At 32.9% G+C, this 17,483-nt stretch overlaps 2 protein-coding genes across 2 annotated transcripts; both read left to right on the top strand.

Moving 5' to 3' along the window:
• Positions 1-1,276: 1,276 nt before the first annotated feature.
• On the top strand, positions 1,277-3,714 carry LOC115993508 (GDSL esterase/lipase 6). The gene is made up of 4 exons (XM_031117468.1): positions 1,277-1,577; positions 2,073-2,218; positions 2,669-3,134; positions 3,470-3,714. Exons 1-4 carry the CDS (start codon positions 1,346-1,348, stop codon positions 3,712-3,714), a joined length of 1,089 nt encoding a protein of 362 aa, XP_030973328.1. The 5' UTR covers positions 1,277-1,345.
• A 6,536-nt stretch (positions 3,715-10,250) lies between these two features.
• On the top strand, positions 10,251-11,251 carry LOC115993646. The gene has a single exon (XM_031117927.1). The coding sequence runs from the start codon at positions 10,429-10,431 to the stop codon at positions 10,984-10,986; it is 558 nt and encodes a 185-aa protein (XP_030973787.1). The 5' UTR covers positions 10,251-10,428; the 3' UTR covers positions 10,987-11,251.
• The last annotated feature ends 6,232 nt before the right edge of the window (positions 11,252-17,483 follow it).

The raw sequence follows: 17,483 nt of genomic DNA, 5'->3' as shown, positions 1-17,483 counted from the left end.
AATTATTAATCATTACTAATTTAGTATTGATTTAAATTATTAATAATGTGATAAAATTCATTCCACTTATTTCAAGATGTACATATAAGATTTTAGGAATCTTATGATGGAGTTACCTATAAATTTTAGAAGATCTTAATTCATCAAATGTATAATTGCATCTTAAACAGTGTTGGACCTCTCACTCTAATAGTTCCTATGGTAATTCAATGTTAATAAGGTTATTAAAATTTCAATAACAACTTAATGAGTGCTTTAGATTCTATTGAATCTGCAAAAATATTCTTTAAAAAAAAAACTGCATCTGCAAAAATAGTAACAAATGTAATTTTTTAATAAAAATTTGTCATGATATAAATAAAGTAAATATGCATTCAATGAAACTCATATTATAATATATAGGATATAATGTTAAACCACAGATCATTTAAATTCAAACTCAAACCTAGATTTTTTTTTTAAGAAGAAAACCTAGATGTAATTGCAGAGGTAAAATCTTACATCAATAAAATTTTTTACCAAACTAACTCAAATTGAGATATAATGAACCACCTATAATGAGTGTCTCTCCTTCCAATCCATAATCTATCAAATAGTGTAGCCAAAAACTGAAATTTACCAAACTAATTCTCTTCCCCCTTATCCAAACAATACGTGTCATGAACTACAGAAAAGAGAAAAGCCATTTCTCTTTCCATTTTCATATCTCTCTCATATTAAAATACAAGATTTTCCTTTATCACATGAGGAGTTAAATTACTACTTTCATAGCATTAGTTTACTTGTATTTTAATGCAAACTAAATGGAACTTGATGTTCAATTTCAATCTGACTGAAGTTTAAAGGTGTTTCCTAACTATTCCTGTATATAAATAACCCAACCAAAATATGCAAATTAAAGATCTTTCCAAATAGGGATGTTTATCTTACGTTAGTTGTGTGTATCTAGTGTTCGCTGTTTATAATCCCAGTATACAACTACAAAGATTAGATCTTTTTGTAGTTGTACTCTGGTTATGTAATGTATTAAAATACTATTATTATTTTTGTATATATTCTAATAAGTATTATTGTTTATTAAAAAAAATATATATATATATATATATATATATATCTTTCCATGGCAATAATAAAGACAGTTGAACTGTTTCTGGCACATATATTCATAAAAAGTGAGCAATGTAAAACGGCTATTCCATGCACTATGCTCGTGCATTCTGTTTTATTTTGTCCTGTCTTTTTCCTTTTTACCGAACGTGTCAACTTTTCTTGAAATTGTTCTCCTTAAACCCCTTAAATTTCTCTTGGTCTCTATGTCACTTTGATCAGGCTGACTTTATTTTACATGGAAAATCTTTTCCTCATACTTCTCGTCCTTACTAGTACATTATGCGTTTCAGTTTCTCCATACAATATTCCGGCAATCTTCAGCTTTGGAGATTCCATCTTTGATGCCGGGAACAACCACTTCATCAAAAATTGCACCGCCCAGGCAGATTTCCCTCCTTACAGCTCAAGTTTCTTCCACCACCCCACTGGAAGGTTCACTAATGGCAGAACAGTTGTTGACTTCATTTGTAAGTGGCTAGCTTCTTAATTTAGTTGCACCAAACTTGGATTAAGATCCTCTGGGGTTCTTAGAATTACTCTACACTGAAATTACAAAAATCCATCTATTTCAAGATGAGTTGATTGGAATTTACATCATCTATAATTTAAATAGATAGCAATTTGGTAATAATCAACCTTTATTTAAATATTGATGATATGATAAAATTTAATCTACTTATTCCTGAATGAATGAATGAATAAGATATTAGTAGTTTTATCTTGGACATAGAGTTTTCCTAAGAGGAACTAGCTTGGGTATAATGTTTTTGTGCATTGGACTAGTTGAGATGCAAGACATGTCAAACACTTGTTACATGTCCACATCTCAACGGATTCAGTAAACATTGAACCTAAGCCTTGTCCATTTTAAGAACTCTAGAAATTCTCAATTGCCAAACTAATTTTGATTATTCTTGTTTGACTAATTTATTATTTCCTTTCTTGGTGTGTGAATGTGACAGCCCAGTTTATCGGTATTGATTTCCAGATACCATACCTCGAGGCAAAGATTGCGGTTATGAAGGGAAGTAGAAAGAGTTATCCACACAATGGAATAAACTTTGCTAGCGCTGGAAGTGGTGTTTTGCGGGGAACAAACAAGGAAGAGGTAACAAAATCTTTTTCATTTGGAATAACTATGGAAGATAAAATGTTCTACCATCTGCATATTCCTTTCAGATCGTATAGACATATATATATATATATAGTTAGAACTTAAGTACAGTACAATGAGCATTAGGTTCTCAATAAAACAAACATTTTTGTTGTGTTGATCAATAAGATAAGAATAATGTTATTCTTTCAAAAATAATTAATTGATCAAGTGGTTGAATTCAATTGAAAAACTTAATGCATTGCACTTAAGGAATTGTATTTAAATTTTACTAGTATTTATTTGCGCACCAGAAACTTTTAATTGGATTGTATTTATCTTCTTGACTATCCCCCCCCCCCCCCCCTCTCACATGGTTTTACTGCGATCTTTTATTTTACTTAGCCACATGTAATTTACCTAAAGCTAAGCACTGTCATCTTTACATGCATGTGGATTGCATAGAGGGTCATCCCAATGCAAGACCAGCTACAACAATTCCGAACATTGGTGGAGCAAAAATTGATTGATAAAAGTTTGGTCCAAAAGTCTTTCTTCTTCTTCGAGGCTGGTTCCAATGACATATTCAACTACTTCGTCCCTTCTAACCCACCAAAGCCTGATCCACATGCCTATGTTCAAGCCATGCTTGTTGAAGTAGAAACTTTTGTTGTTCAGATTTACAAGCTTGGTGCTCGTAAGATTGCTTTGTTTTCATTAGGTCCCGTTGGCTGTGTTCCAGCTAGGGCCCTCTTGCCTGGTGCACCGAATAATAGATGTTATGGAAAGATGAATGTGATGGTCAAAGAATACAACCGTGGATTGGAAAGTTTGGTCGAACATATGCACATTAAGTACCCCCATGCAATTGGGGTTTATGGGGCAATTTACAACATTGTTCAGAAATTTCGTGCAAATCCTACCCACTATCGTAAACCTCTAAACTTTCATATTTTTTACTTGTAAATTTGTTTCTTGCATACTTAAAAGTAATGGGAATGTAATATCCATCAGATTAAGATCCTTTATAGTTCGTAGTATAACTCCATTATGGAGTTCATAAAATTCTATTCATTTATTTTGAATTGAGCGGATTAAATTTTACTACATCATCAAATGTTGATGTTGTAATAAATTCAAAATTCTTTCATTCAAAAATAGATGGATAATATTCTAATTTGTCTTAAGAACCTAGAGGATCTTAATCCGTTTTCCATAGTTTCTCCGTGTTACTAATTCAATGGTTTGTTTGTTATTGTTGTCTAGGTTTCTCTGACGTAGGTAATGCATGTTGTGGTGATGGAACTCTTGGAGGAATGCTGCAATGTGGCAAGAAAGGCTACAAGATTTGTTCAAACCCAAATTCGTTCTTGTTCTGGGATTTTTTCCATCCATCAGAACATGCTTACAAGCTCGTCTCAAAGGCTTTATGGGGTGGAAGAAAATCTCGAATCAGGCCATTTAATTTGAAAACTCTAGCCAATATCACCCTTCAATCCGATTTAGACTGATTGTCAAGTTAATAAATAATTAAATAAATAATTTTAGATAATTTGTAATTACGTTGGAATTAGTTTATCAACTGCAAGTGCTTATTTGAACCAATAGTTTTGTTATGAGCAAAAAGTTACAGTTCATTTGTTAGGCCCAATACAAGACATGCTTGCAAGACCACATCCTGCAAGTGCAAGTACTTTTTTTCCTTTTTTTTAAGGCTCAATTACAAATCACACCTTTTGAGTTTAGTACATTTTCATTTTCGTTTGTATAATTTTGTAATTTTATTTTTCAACTTCTTTCATTATTTCTCATTTCATTCAATGTGGCAGTTCCATCCACCAGGCAACCTAGCGTGTTTCTTTTATTAGGAGTGTTCGGAAAAAAACAATTTTGCTTTTTGCTCTTTACTCTTTGTTTCAGTTTTTTTTATACAAATAATCAAACTTTTAGTTTTTTGTCACATATTTAACACACAAAAATTACAAGAAGCTATATTTGTTGATATTTATAAAAAACATATGTGATGGTTTCATGGAATAACTATTACAAAGAACCTAAAAGGCTAAAATGACTTAATTTTGATTTTTCTTTCTTTCTTCCTTTTCTTATTTTTATTATTTCCCTCTCCAACCCTCGAGTCTCTATACTTGAGTTTGGGATCAAATGTAAACCATATTGTCTATAATGTATTCTCTTCAAAATTTTCATTGAATCTTTCATATTCATAATGTTGTAATTTTTCAAGATATTAAAATAATAATAAACCACAATAAAATTGACTTTGGGCTTGGGCGGTGAACTGGTGGGTGAGGATTTCGATTGATATAGTGGCAATGGGACAATGAAGGGTAGCATAGGGTGATTGAAAGAGCATGTGAAAAAGAAAAGTTCTCACATATGTTGTTGGAAGATGATAGCATCCTATTTTGTGAAGCCACAAATATGGGATGTCAACGTATTATTCATCTATTCAACATGTATGCACAGGCCTCTGATCATAAGATTAATAAGGATAAGCAAAGACCTCATTATTCTTCAACCAAATCACTGAAGGGGCAATAAGAGAAGATATCTAGTGAATCATGTGTGCCCAAATGATATCCTAGCATGAAATATCTTGAGTTACTAAGGGCACGTTTGGTAGATTGTAATAAGCATTGTAATGAAATAGTTATTCCTATGGTTTAGCTATTCAATAGTTTGGTTATGTTTTTATTACAGGGAATAGTCATTCCTTATGAATAGTTATTCTTTAAAATGAGGAATAAATATTCCTCTCTAAAAGGGTTGTAATAGCTATTCCTTAGTAGATGTAATAATTTCTAACATTAATATATTTCCAAATAAATAAACTTTCCATATCCACCTAACAATTATGGAAATAAAAAATCATCAAAAAATAACTCATCTCTCTAAATTTTAAAATATATTATTTTCTAGGAAATATATTTGTATGAATGAGATATTTCCTAAAATAGATCATAAGTTTTATTCTAATATTACAACTCACAACCAAACTAATGAATAGGTTTAGTTATTCCATTACAACACATTTTATTCCTAGTAATAAAGATTATCATTCCTGTTGTAATCCACATTCAGTGTACCAAACGTACCCTAACTATATGACCTATGGTGGATAAGTCAAGAACACAAACCTTAAATGGGATAAAAGAAAGGATAATGAAGAATATCCAAGATGGAAGGAGAGCAATTTTTAATTCATTTCATTAAAAAATTCTTATTATTATCTTAAAATAATAACTTTTTAAATGGAATTGAAGTTTAATTAAGATTATATAGTGTTAGACTTATGGTTAAGTGATTAAATTCATCATTTCCTAACAGTTTAAACTTTTAGGATAATCGGTAATTTAACATATAGTATAATTAAAAGTACATGTAAATGGTTATTTGAATTGTCACATAATGGATTGAAGAAATTTTCCTCCAAATTCCTCAAAATTAGTTTAAAGACAAACTCAATCTGATCACAAATGCTAGGTTAAAAAAAAAAAAAAAAAATTTATTTTTATTTTTTCCTCACTATTTTAATCAAGTATCACCACTCCCCCACCATTCAATAATTTTAATGTACCATGAAAAAAGAAATCTTATAGCTGTCATATCCAATCCACCACCTGACCACCAAAGCAAAGCATAAATTGGGGTAGGACCTGCCTATCTGATAAACATTAATACATTAATTCCCCACCTCTTTTTGCTTTATAGATAATTGATGGCTTTTCATTGATTAATTACACTTATTATTAGATTGAAAATGTTGTTAAACCTTAAAAAGTCATGAATTTCAGTTGAATTTTCACTACAAAAAAAAACAAAAAAAAAACAAAAAAGAGTACCTAATTGGTGGGCTCGAACTTTTGTTGCTAGATAAGAAGTAGGACACCAGATGATGATTAGAAAAAGTTAGGAATTCAGACTGAAGCACCTCATGTAAGAGCACAGTGCATACTGAACCTCTCCCTTGTTTCCGTGCATAGTGTTTTTTTATTGGTGTACACAGATTACACATGCCTGTCCGCCGTCCAACTTGTGATAATCGCAAGTGTGAAACCCACCGACAAAAATTAATATTCCGAATTGCATTACTTGAAAATTAAAAATTGAAAATAGAAAATTTACATTATCTTATCATTCCTAGTTTAAATTTTGTGTAGGTGGGGGATTTAATAAAAAAATTGGATCAAATCGAAGGTTACTACCAAAAAAGGGTGGGAAAAGAGCAATCTTTATTGATGTAATAAGTACCTGAGGAAAATAAGAAATCATCTTTATTAGTTGAGAAAAAATTAACCAGTGGGATTGGTCATAATTCATAAGCCTTCCAAAAATTAAATTAATATCGAATCCGAGAGAAGGCAAGTAGTGTCTTTCACTAAAAGTATCAAAATCATGGTTTCAAGTATTTGAATCATTCCTTAAAAAAAAAAAAAAATGAGACGAAAGATTAACTACCAATTACATATCTCAGACTCTACAAAAAGTGAGAAAGTTGTATTCTAAGTAAAGATTGCCTACCAATTACTTCTTTTTTGAAACACTTCTTTATATTAAATGGACTGATCGACGAATTCTTTACTCCAAATACACCAAGGGAGACCTTGTGCTAGTTAGCTTTGATCATCCCACAATCATGTTTGGTCAAGGCTGACTCTTGACGAGATTTAGTCGATGGTTCGTGGGCTCTTCAACTTCAAGCCAATTAGAATTTTCTCCTCCAATGTGGTTACTAGGCCTCGTCAATGGGCCGGGCCGGGCCAGCCTGACCCGTTTTTACTTGGCCCATGGGTCTAATGGGCTGGGCTTAATGGGCTGTTGACTAGTCAATAGGCTGGGTCGGGCCGGGTTGGATGGAAAAACCCTAGCCCATGGCCCTACCCATGGGCAATGCCCATTTGGGCTTTAGCCGGCTGGGCTAGTGAGGTGGGTTTAATGGGCTATCCATGGGCATTTTTAACAGGTCTTCAATGGGGTTATAAAAATTTAACCAAAAAAATTATAATTATATATTATTACAAACTATCAAATTGAACAATTAAATCTACTAAAAAGATTCTATTAAAAAAAATACTAAGACATACCTCTTAAAAAGGTACTAAAATAAGATTAATTAACTTTTATTGATAAGAATAAATAAGTACATTGAATTAAATATCAACTCTTAAAGGAAATATTTGAAGAATAAAATATCAATTCTTAAAGGAAATATATGAAGAATCAAATATCAACTCATTAAGGAAAGAATTTCTTCCAACCAACGATAAGCTTTTATTTTTTTAAGGAATTTCTTCTATAATTGTAACTTGTAAGGAAAGAATTGGAATTTATCAAAGGAAATAATGACTTTCTCTCCAGATGCACAGAGGTAAGGCATCAGTCATCTTAGTAACTTTGTTTTAAAAATCAAAGTACTAGACTAATACCAAAATATATATTTATTATGCATATTGTATCACAATCATTCCAAGTATTTAGTGGTTAGGTGTGTGGTTTTAAAGTTTTTATAATGTCTAAAGTTCAATCCCTCACCCACCCAACTCCCAAATTATTTTGTTATAAATTTTGGGCAATGAGTCAGGCTAACGGGTCGGGCTACTGGGCTGGGCTAATGGGCCGGCCCACCGGGCGCCCATGGGTAAAGAAACCAACCCATAGCCTGTCCCATTGGGCTACTGGGCTGCCCACGGGCTTCAATATTACCGGGCTGGGCTGCCCATTAGCCTGGTGGGCTAGCGGGTTATTGGGCCAGCCCATGGGTCATGGGCTATTTGATGACCCTTAGTGGTTACAAATCTTAATCAATACTATATTTCTCTCTCTTAAATACTCCATTGATGTAGCATACTAGAATATCATTCTCTCTCTCACACACACATATATATATATAAATATAAAAGAAGGAAAATAAGAGTTGCTAATTTTCCTTATATGTCCTCAGTACATAAAATGACAAGTGAATAAATGAAAAATAAATCTCATTTTCCTTTACCTAGTAGAGAGAGTGAAATCCTTTATTTATCACATCACACCCTTCAAAATCACTCTCATATCCCATTTCCTACCAATTAAGGTGAATTAAAATATGGTATTAGTTGAAGTTTCCACGTCATTCACTCTCTTCTCTTCCCTCTCATTTTCTCTCTTATCGTCTTCTGTTTACACTACACATCCTTCAAAATTACTCCCAGATCCTCGCAATTGAGGAGAACTAACTTGTTGCATTAATGGAAGTTGGCACTTCCTTCACTCTTTTCTTTCCTTTAATTTCATTTTCACACTTAAATTCTTCTGTTTAAACATCGTTCAAATCCACTCCCATTTCCTCTCAATTAAGGAGAATTAAATATCGCCTCAATGGAAGTTGCCACATCCTTCACTCTTTTCTAAGTTTTCTACTTTTCTTCCATCTTATTTAATTTTCACACTTACTTTCTTCTTTCTACCGAACAAAACGTAGAAAGGGCATACCCCACCCTCTCTTTCCTTTCCTCATTTTTTCCACCAAAGTCCTTTTCCTTCAACATGTAAAGTGTCCAAGACAGCCACATGATAAGCTGGTTTTCTTGTCTGAGTTGATGAAGAGGACAGCACGTCACACCCCCCACATGTATAGAAAGCAACAAAAGCAAAGAAAAATACTGCATGAAAACAAAGGCAAATGCTACACTACTTTCAATTTTACTGTAAAAATTTTACGAACTAACTTAACAGTGAATGTAATATATATTTATAGCCAAAAGGCCCAAAACTGAGAGAAGGAGTCCAAATTCAATTATATTCTAAATAGGATTTCAATTGGATTCTAATTTTGTATATGTCTGATTTGATTTTTTAACTTTTATGACAAATAAATTATTGGGTGCAAAGATCAAAGAACTCAAATCTAATTAGATTTTAAATTATATATATATATATATATATGAAAGAAACCATTACATATTTTAGAAACATATAGCTTAAAAAAAGGTATAAGTTGTAACTCTTACACCTTATATAATTTAAACTCGTATATATATACGTAATTGTAACTGTTTTTAATTATACCTATGCATATATACATGGTTATATACTAATTAGTATAACTTTAACAACATAATATAATATTATAATGTTTGATTCTTTTTTTTTTTAATTGCTGTCATGTCAATTTGTAAATTTTATGTAATAAAATATGTAATATTCTTAACATCACTCACAGGATAATATATTATCTTATATAGCATGATTTTATAGGAAAAAGTATTTTGTATCAAATGATACCATATCATCCGTATCAAAATCAAATAAATAAGAGACATGTGTGTAGAAATAATTACCTACTAACACGTGTTTTTCATTTGTTAGTGAAGTAGTTATTTTTTGCTAATATATCTCACACTTATTTGATTTTGCTACCGCTGATATAGTATTCTATGATACCAAATACTTTCTCGTTTTATAGAGCAGTAAGAGAATACCATGCGCTACCATGGTTTTGTAATACTAATTAAATTTTAGTCCACTATAATTTCAGGATTATCCGCAAGCCTAACATATAACTTGTATTGACTTACTTGTAAGTCGTAACACACAATTCTAGATAGCAAAAATGTAACGGTTAAGGACATTTCATTATCAACATAGACCATCCAACCGAACCACACGTATACTTTGCTTCATCTTTCTCTCTTTACATCATTTAATGTTTTTCACTTTCTTTCCAATTTTAACAACCGGTAAACAAACGACAAAGAAGATTATTCAAAGTTCAACCCCTTTTCCTTTCTAGTAGTAACCCACTCACCTCACCCAGCTAAGAGGCTTCAGAACCAAAGGCCCCACACGCAATTCCACAGCGAAATTTCGCTTGACAACTAGACGCTGATAACACATGAAATTTCGCCGACTTTTCTCCGTCCTTCAAGCCCCAAACGCGTATTCACAAATCACAAACAATCACAGCCCTTAAAAAATCAAACACAAACAAAAGCCAAAAACCCACCACACTGTCACTAGCCCACCACACGTATACTACTTTAACCTTTTCTCTCTCACGCACATTTTTTATTTTTACACTCTTTCATTTTTCTATATCAAATATTCCGGCTGCCATTGACTCACTCATTCTTCCTATATATATTGTATAACCATTCCCAACAAACCAAAACCAATTTTCTAAGCAAACCTCTCTAAACACTTTAGCTTTTTTTTTTGGTTTACAAATGGGGAACTATGTTTCATGCACCCTTGCCACACCTTTGATCAAGAGCAACAAGGCAGCAAGAGTGGTATTTCCTGGTGGTGAAGTGAGGCAATTCCGGGAGCCCATCAAAGCAGCTGAGCTCATGTTCGAGTGCCCAAACTTCTTCTTAGTAAACTCTCAATCCCTTCACATTGGCCGGAGGTTCTCCGCCCTGAGCGCCGACGAGGAAATAGAGTTTGGCAATGTGTACATCATGTTTCCTATGAAGAGAGTGAATTCTATGGCTGTTGCAGCTGATATGGCAATGATTTTCCTCGTGGCCAACTCCGCGGCTAAGCGGATATCTTCCTCCGGTGGGATTAGTAAAATCCAGGTTTTGCCCGAGTCCGGCGACGGCGGCGGCGACACGCAACATGTGGCGGTGGAAGCTGATGAAGGTGAGGCTGGAGGGCCAAGATTGAATTTGGAGGGTATTGAGGGGTTTTCAGCACCAGAGTTTCAATACAGGTTATCTGTGTGCAGATCAAGGAAGCCCATGTTAGAGACTATAAAAGAAGAGCCAATCTGGTCAAGATAAGATTTATGTTTTTATAAGTGTAGGTTAATTTTTATTAATTATGGGTAGGAAAATCTCTAATTCTTCTTGTAATTGATATATTTGCTCTCAAATTTTTGGTATGGGGACAAGTTATTGATTTGTGTTATACGTCTCTTGGTTAGGAAGAATTTCATTATCGAGTTGGTGGTAATTGAGTACTAATCTAGATCACCAATTTTGCACTTGTAAAAATGTCATATAGCGAAAGATGGAATATATGGTGGTTGAAATGAGAGTTAATATATATATTTTTTCATGTGAATTTTTATATTTCTTCTTTTTGAAATGATCGAGTCAGATGAAAAAAAAAATTAGGATTGTAATTTTACAAGAATTAATGTGTAACTGTGTGGTTATGCACAAGTAAAATTAAAAATAATAACAATTACATGGTTCAAATTATACCCCTTTTTGAGAAAAGGTTCAAATTACACATGATATTCACTTACATCTTGTTTAAACGATACTGATAAGCTAAAAACGAATTGACCCCTTGTGATAGATTAATTAATTAATTAACCAAGTTTTATTATTAATTAAATTAATATGTAAATGCGTGGTAGCACAAACAAATCACCAATTAAACTAAGAATGCAATGGAAAATAAAAAACACGGTGATTTGTTTACGAATGGGGAAAACCTAACGGTAAAAACCCCACCAGGTGATTTTAAGGTCACCACTCCCAAAATTCTACTATTATCACAACAAGCGGTTACAAGTAAAGGAATCTAAGTACCTTATACCAACCTACTGTTGAACCCTTACCCCAATACCCAATTGGACTTATTCTATAGTGACAATTTCTCTTTTAGATGCACGGCTTTTAGTAAGTGACTAACCAAGTGCGCGAATCCCAGTATACGACTTCAAACACCAACTAAAGAAGGTTGTTGGCTACAAAATTCTTCAGTTCATCCACGATGAAGATCAAGAAGATGCTTAGTCACAAAACCCTACGGTGCACAAACATAGCAACTTTTTCACAAGAATGATGAAATAGGGCAAAACTGTGTCTCCAATCACAATTTGCTTGAACAAATTTTGCTCAACACTTATGCAACTTGTGAACACTTTGACAACCTCTAAAATAATCTTTTTATATGTCTAGGGTTGTGAGAAAAGAAAGTCCAAACACATAATCACGGATTATAGTCAAAATAGAACTAAAAATTTGTTTTTCATAAATCTCGAAAAATACCCTATTTGTTGAGCTACTGTCAAGCCACGGGGCTAAACAGCTCTTTAAGCTCAATAGATGGCTAGCTGTTGAGCTTTAATGACAGGAACTTTGCAGCTTGAATCTTGGACAGACTTATATGGTTTCAACACTTGATCTTGAAACAAAGTTTCTTGAAGTATTAAACACATCCTAGATCTACCCAATTACAAGAGTGTTTTGTCAAAGGATTAGCTAATTACATTAAAATAGTGACATATATTCCTAACAGGTGAATCACATATATCCTAACAGATGCATTTCTAAAAGAGCATGACTTAGATATAGTACTTAGGTGCTATTCCTTAGGTTCCATTTTTTAAGATTCTGTCATGTGAATTTTTTCTTATGAGATGGAAGTATATTTTTTAATCAAATAACCACATGACTGAATTTTAAAAAGGGAACTTAAGGAACAGTACCTAAGGTACTATATTTAAGTTTTATCCTTTCTAAAATATGTAAGGATTTCTCATTTTATACACATACATACATATATATATATATATATGATTTAGAATTTAATTGAATTTAGACTCTTCGGTTTTTGCACCCACTAATTCACTTGCTAACAATTAAAAAATTTGATAGATATGTGGCGCAAAATTGGAGTCTAATTGAAATTCAATTTAGAATCTAATTAGATTTGAACTATTCAATTTTTACACTAAATAATTCTGTAAAGTTGTGATTTACAACTATGTTTTATGTTAACTTTATTCTATAACAAAAAGTGTTGTAATTGCTTTAATTTATTTCCTTGTATTTTGTAGGATTTTATTATATTGGGTTTAGTATTAAATTGGTGAAGAATCGAGCATGAATTGAAGAATAAATGGATTTCGCGAGTGTCTCGCTAGAAGCTAACCCACGAAAGAGCCATGTGAGGAGCACATGCTGGAAGCTGAAGAGTCATGCCAGTCTAGAGGATTTCGCAAGTGTCTTACGGGTAAGGTTTTCCCGCAAGATAGTCACGAAACATTCTGCATAGTCGCAAAACATTCTGCCTAAAGGATTTTTAAGTATGACTTTCTTACCCTTCACCCACACTATATCTACCCTTATTACTCACAAATGTAAGGGAGGTCATTCAGAGAGAAAAACCCTAGATAGGTTTTCTATAATACACACACCCATCTTTTAGAGAAAGAGCTATTCATCCTTAGTGAGAAATCATTGTAACCTTGTCTCCTTTCCTCTAACACTGTTATACCTTAAGAGAAGATTTGTACCCAAACACAACCCACACATTTTCAGAGTGTAGAGAGTGTTTTGGAGATTGGGAAGTTTTGGGGATTTGCTAAAAGAAGCTGGTGAGGCATGGCGAATCGAGCGTATTGCGAGATCCGAAAAGTTAGACAAGACATAGTTCCGAGAAGCTTTGTTAGAGTAGGAGTTTGGAAGGCTTAGGTACATTGAGTAGATTAGGCTTAGAGAGTCTCTTGCTATTTGTGTATCCCAACTTATTGTCTAGTGGATCAACTTACCGCTTGGAGGGCAGCGAAGAAGTTTTTCGCCGTGGTCTTCGATTTCCTCTTCGATAACACATCGACGTGTTATCTTGTGTTTATATCTCTTCCCTTTCTCTTGTGCTTTACTTTTATTGTTTGTTATTCATATTTATGCACTAGAGTAGTATCGGTTGATTGCGCTTCATTTACTCTCATTTCCGCACTTAGATAAGTTAGAGTAAAAACAATCTAGCCGTAATTTTTAATTAAGGGTTTAAACAAACTCTTGTGTTTTAACACATTTTAGAGCTTTCAAATTCACTTGAAACACAAATTTAAAATTAGATATAATATGTGCTGCAAAATAAAATCCAATTGAAATTTAATTGAATTTTCTTTAAACTTTTGGCTATTAATAAATATATAGATTAAGGGGCGGATGTTGTTTCCAAACATGGGAAAAACGGAATATGTGCGAGCTGTGGGGTTTAGATTCTTCTGGCCCGGCCTAGCTAACTTCAATAATTGTAAATAATTTGTACACGTATACTTCGTAATCATAAAGGCTAAGACTTTTCGAACTTGCTGGTTCTGGGAAATTTACGGGTACCACGAATGTGATTTTGACTCTTCAAAATTAACATTACTATAATATAGCCAGCGGCCAACTTTAACTTACCAAAAAGTCAGTTGTTTGGTAATACACGCTCATCCATTCTAACATAATTTATGTGTGTTCATATTTAATTTCGATGACTCTAGCTCTCTCTCTAGAAAGCTTAGAGCCGGTCCATTCAAAATTGCACTTTGGTATAGTAACGTGATCATTAGATATATTCTGACTTCTAACTCGAGGAAGCATCAGAAAGAAGTTAACAGAGCATGTTAAGAAAAAAAATTAAACATATTTTGTTGATGAAAACCCATTATATAAACAATTAACCCAATGCTACGGCTGTTTATGGATGGTTTTGATGAGATCGACAGATAACAATAGGTTTAAGACCTTTAAACTCGATTATTATCAGTCTATTGATGAGGTTGGGACCTTGTTACCTGTCGAAATTGACATACTCATGTATCAATATCATGCCTATTTCGCCTGCCTTACTACTAGCGACCACATATCTATAACCAATGACCACATATTTGGTGCCAACTACCATAGATCTAGCATCATTGACCACCAATACCCTCTTCTTTCACTTTTGTATTTAGTGGCTAAACTCCAACCCAACCCATTGAGGCCGCCACATCTGACTGTAAATCAGAAAACTTTGTTCAAATTTGTTTAAATTGAATTGAATGGTAGTGGGTTTAGATTCTCATCACCCGAAAATTTTCGAGTTGAGTGGCAACTTAACCACCCCCCCCCCCCCCCAACCCAAACAAAAAAATTCCAATCAATACAATAACAACTATACAGATACTTTAGTTCTAATTAGCACAATTTATAAATTTCTTATTATTGAATTGCACTTATACCAAAAATAAACACATTGATGTATTAATTGGGTGGGGAAAAAAACAATTATCATGAAACAGATATTATTGATTCAATTCGCAGTATTTGGCCAAGTAATTTACAGCTCCAATTTTGAGAAATGGTGAATTAATCTATGCGTGACCTCTCCACTAATCCATGCAAGCATCTATGCATTGCCAATCTTCTGAGAATTCATTATTAATTGTATAGAAGTGATCATAAAAATAATTTGACCATCTCTCTCTATAAATACTTAGCCATATCATCATTTTATAAGCAACAATTTTCTTAGACATCTATAGCAGCTAATAGTTCTAATTACTAAGCAGCTACACATATTCAGAATGGGTGGCAAAGGTGGTGGCGGTGGAGGTGGCAAAGGAGGAGGTGGTGGTGGCAAAGGTGGGGGTGGAGGTGGCAAAAGTGCTGGGGGTAGCTCTTCAAAGGGCGGCAGTAGCGGTGGCATGATGGTTGCTCCAGGTAGTGGAGGAGGGTCACACATTTCAAGGGACACTTTTGAAAGTAACCCCCAGGGTTATTTTTCTGGCCTTCATTCTAGTGAAAAGGGAAATAAATAGAATAGATGCTGCCATTTGATGTTGTTATTGAGTGCAACTTTGGCAAGGCTCTCTTATTAATATGGTGGAATAAAATTAAAGCTTTAAATTAATTCTACTTTTTTTTTTCTCTGTTTTACATTATTCTCTTTCTAATATATATATATATATATATATATATATTTTTTTTTTTTTTTTTGAGAGAGAAAGAGTTTCAAACCTATGATGTTCGTTCCTAATAATAGCTTTATCATCAGATCAATACATCAATCGATTTTTAGTATAGGTGGTGATTAAACCCCAAAACTCTTATTGAACTATCAGAAACTTTATCAGTTAAGCTAATTGAAATTTACTTCCAATATAACTTGATAATGACTCTATTTTGTTTTAAACAAACAGATAATTGAATGGCATGAATAGAACTTTTGATATTATGTGATCGGGCATGAGTTAAGCCTACGAATACTGGATTGCTTGTACCAGATATCACAAATCTCTACAAATTTAGTACATTGATAGTCTAAGGCAATAAAGATTTTGTTATTTGGATATATTACATGTAGAATGAGGATACGTAATAAAGGGGCTAATTAAATAACTTTTTGATCTGTAGGCTGGATTAAACTATTGAAATGTTCTTCATCGAAGCAAGGTTTTTTTAGTTTTTTGAATGTCCTAACCTACCTAGGGACTGATTAGAACTTTTATATTGGTGCGTTGCGTCCCAATATCTAAAAAGATGTAAAGGAAGATGGGTGTGACCCAATAAGAGCATCTCCAACAGAGTATACATAGCCAAAATATAGAGAGTATATGCTCCAAATCTCTACTATTCATTCTTCAAATCATTTTTCTCTATTATAATAATTAGGTGTTGAATCAAAAAATGTTGAAAGATGTGTAGTTGTTAAAAAAAGAATAAATAATGAATGAATAAATAATATTTAAATGAGATAAAGAATGAGATAAAGAGTCTGTTGGAAAATGTATTTGAAAAAGTAGGTAAATAAAGGTAAAAGTCACTGTTCATTTTCCAAACAGTACAAAAATTTGATGATTCTGCTGGAGATGTTCTAAGATCAGTTCGAATTTCATTTTAATTTTTTTGTCTGAGTACGATTTTTTTTAAGGTTATTTTATTATTAGTATTGATTGGTTCATAAGTCAATTCATATCATCATGCTTATTACAAGTTCAACTTTTGAAGTTGAGTTACGGAGGCCAACTCGGCTCGGTCAAAGATTATTTAATCTTACGCAACAAATTAGCAATTAGGGTGCCTTCGTTTAAGTTGGAGTTGATGCAAAACAATATTTAAAGTTTAAAAGTTGTATTTGTGAAAAAAAAGAAAAAGCTACACAGAATTGCGGTTGTGAAATAAAGTTTTGGATTTTAAAAATACACTTTTAAATTCATAAAATGTCTAACCAAATGGACTTTTGTGTTACTTTTCTTTTCTCTATTCTCTTTCACACAAATACACACGAACATAATAAAATAAATAAAACAAAAAAAAAATCCCAAATTCAGGACTCTTCTTTTATTTTTTAAGGACTTTTATATTACTTTTCTTTTCCCAAAGTTTATTTTTTAACCCAAAATTTTAGGACTAAAATTTGGCTGTTGCAGTTATTCCCTTCCAACAAAACAACAATTCATATACTGAAAACTGAAATGAACTTATTGTTACTGAAATGAACAACAATTCACAACTGTTTGGATTGAACTTATTGTTACTGAAACTGAAAACTGAAAGTACTG

This window comes from Quercus lobata, chromosome 1 (genome assembly GCF_001633185.2).
Source record: "Quercus lobata isolate SW786 chromosome 1, ValleyOak3.0 Primary Assembly, whole genome shotgun sequence".
NCBI classification, from domain to species: Eukaryota; Viridiplantae; Streptophyta; class Magnoliopsida; order Fagales; family Fagaceae; genus Quercus; species Quercus lobata.
Note: the sequence above shows the minus strand (reverse complement) of the source record. Positions and strands in the feature narration are given on the sequence as shown.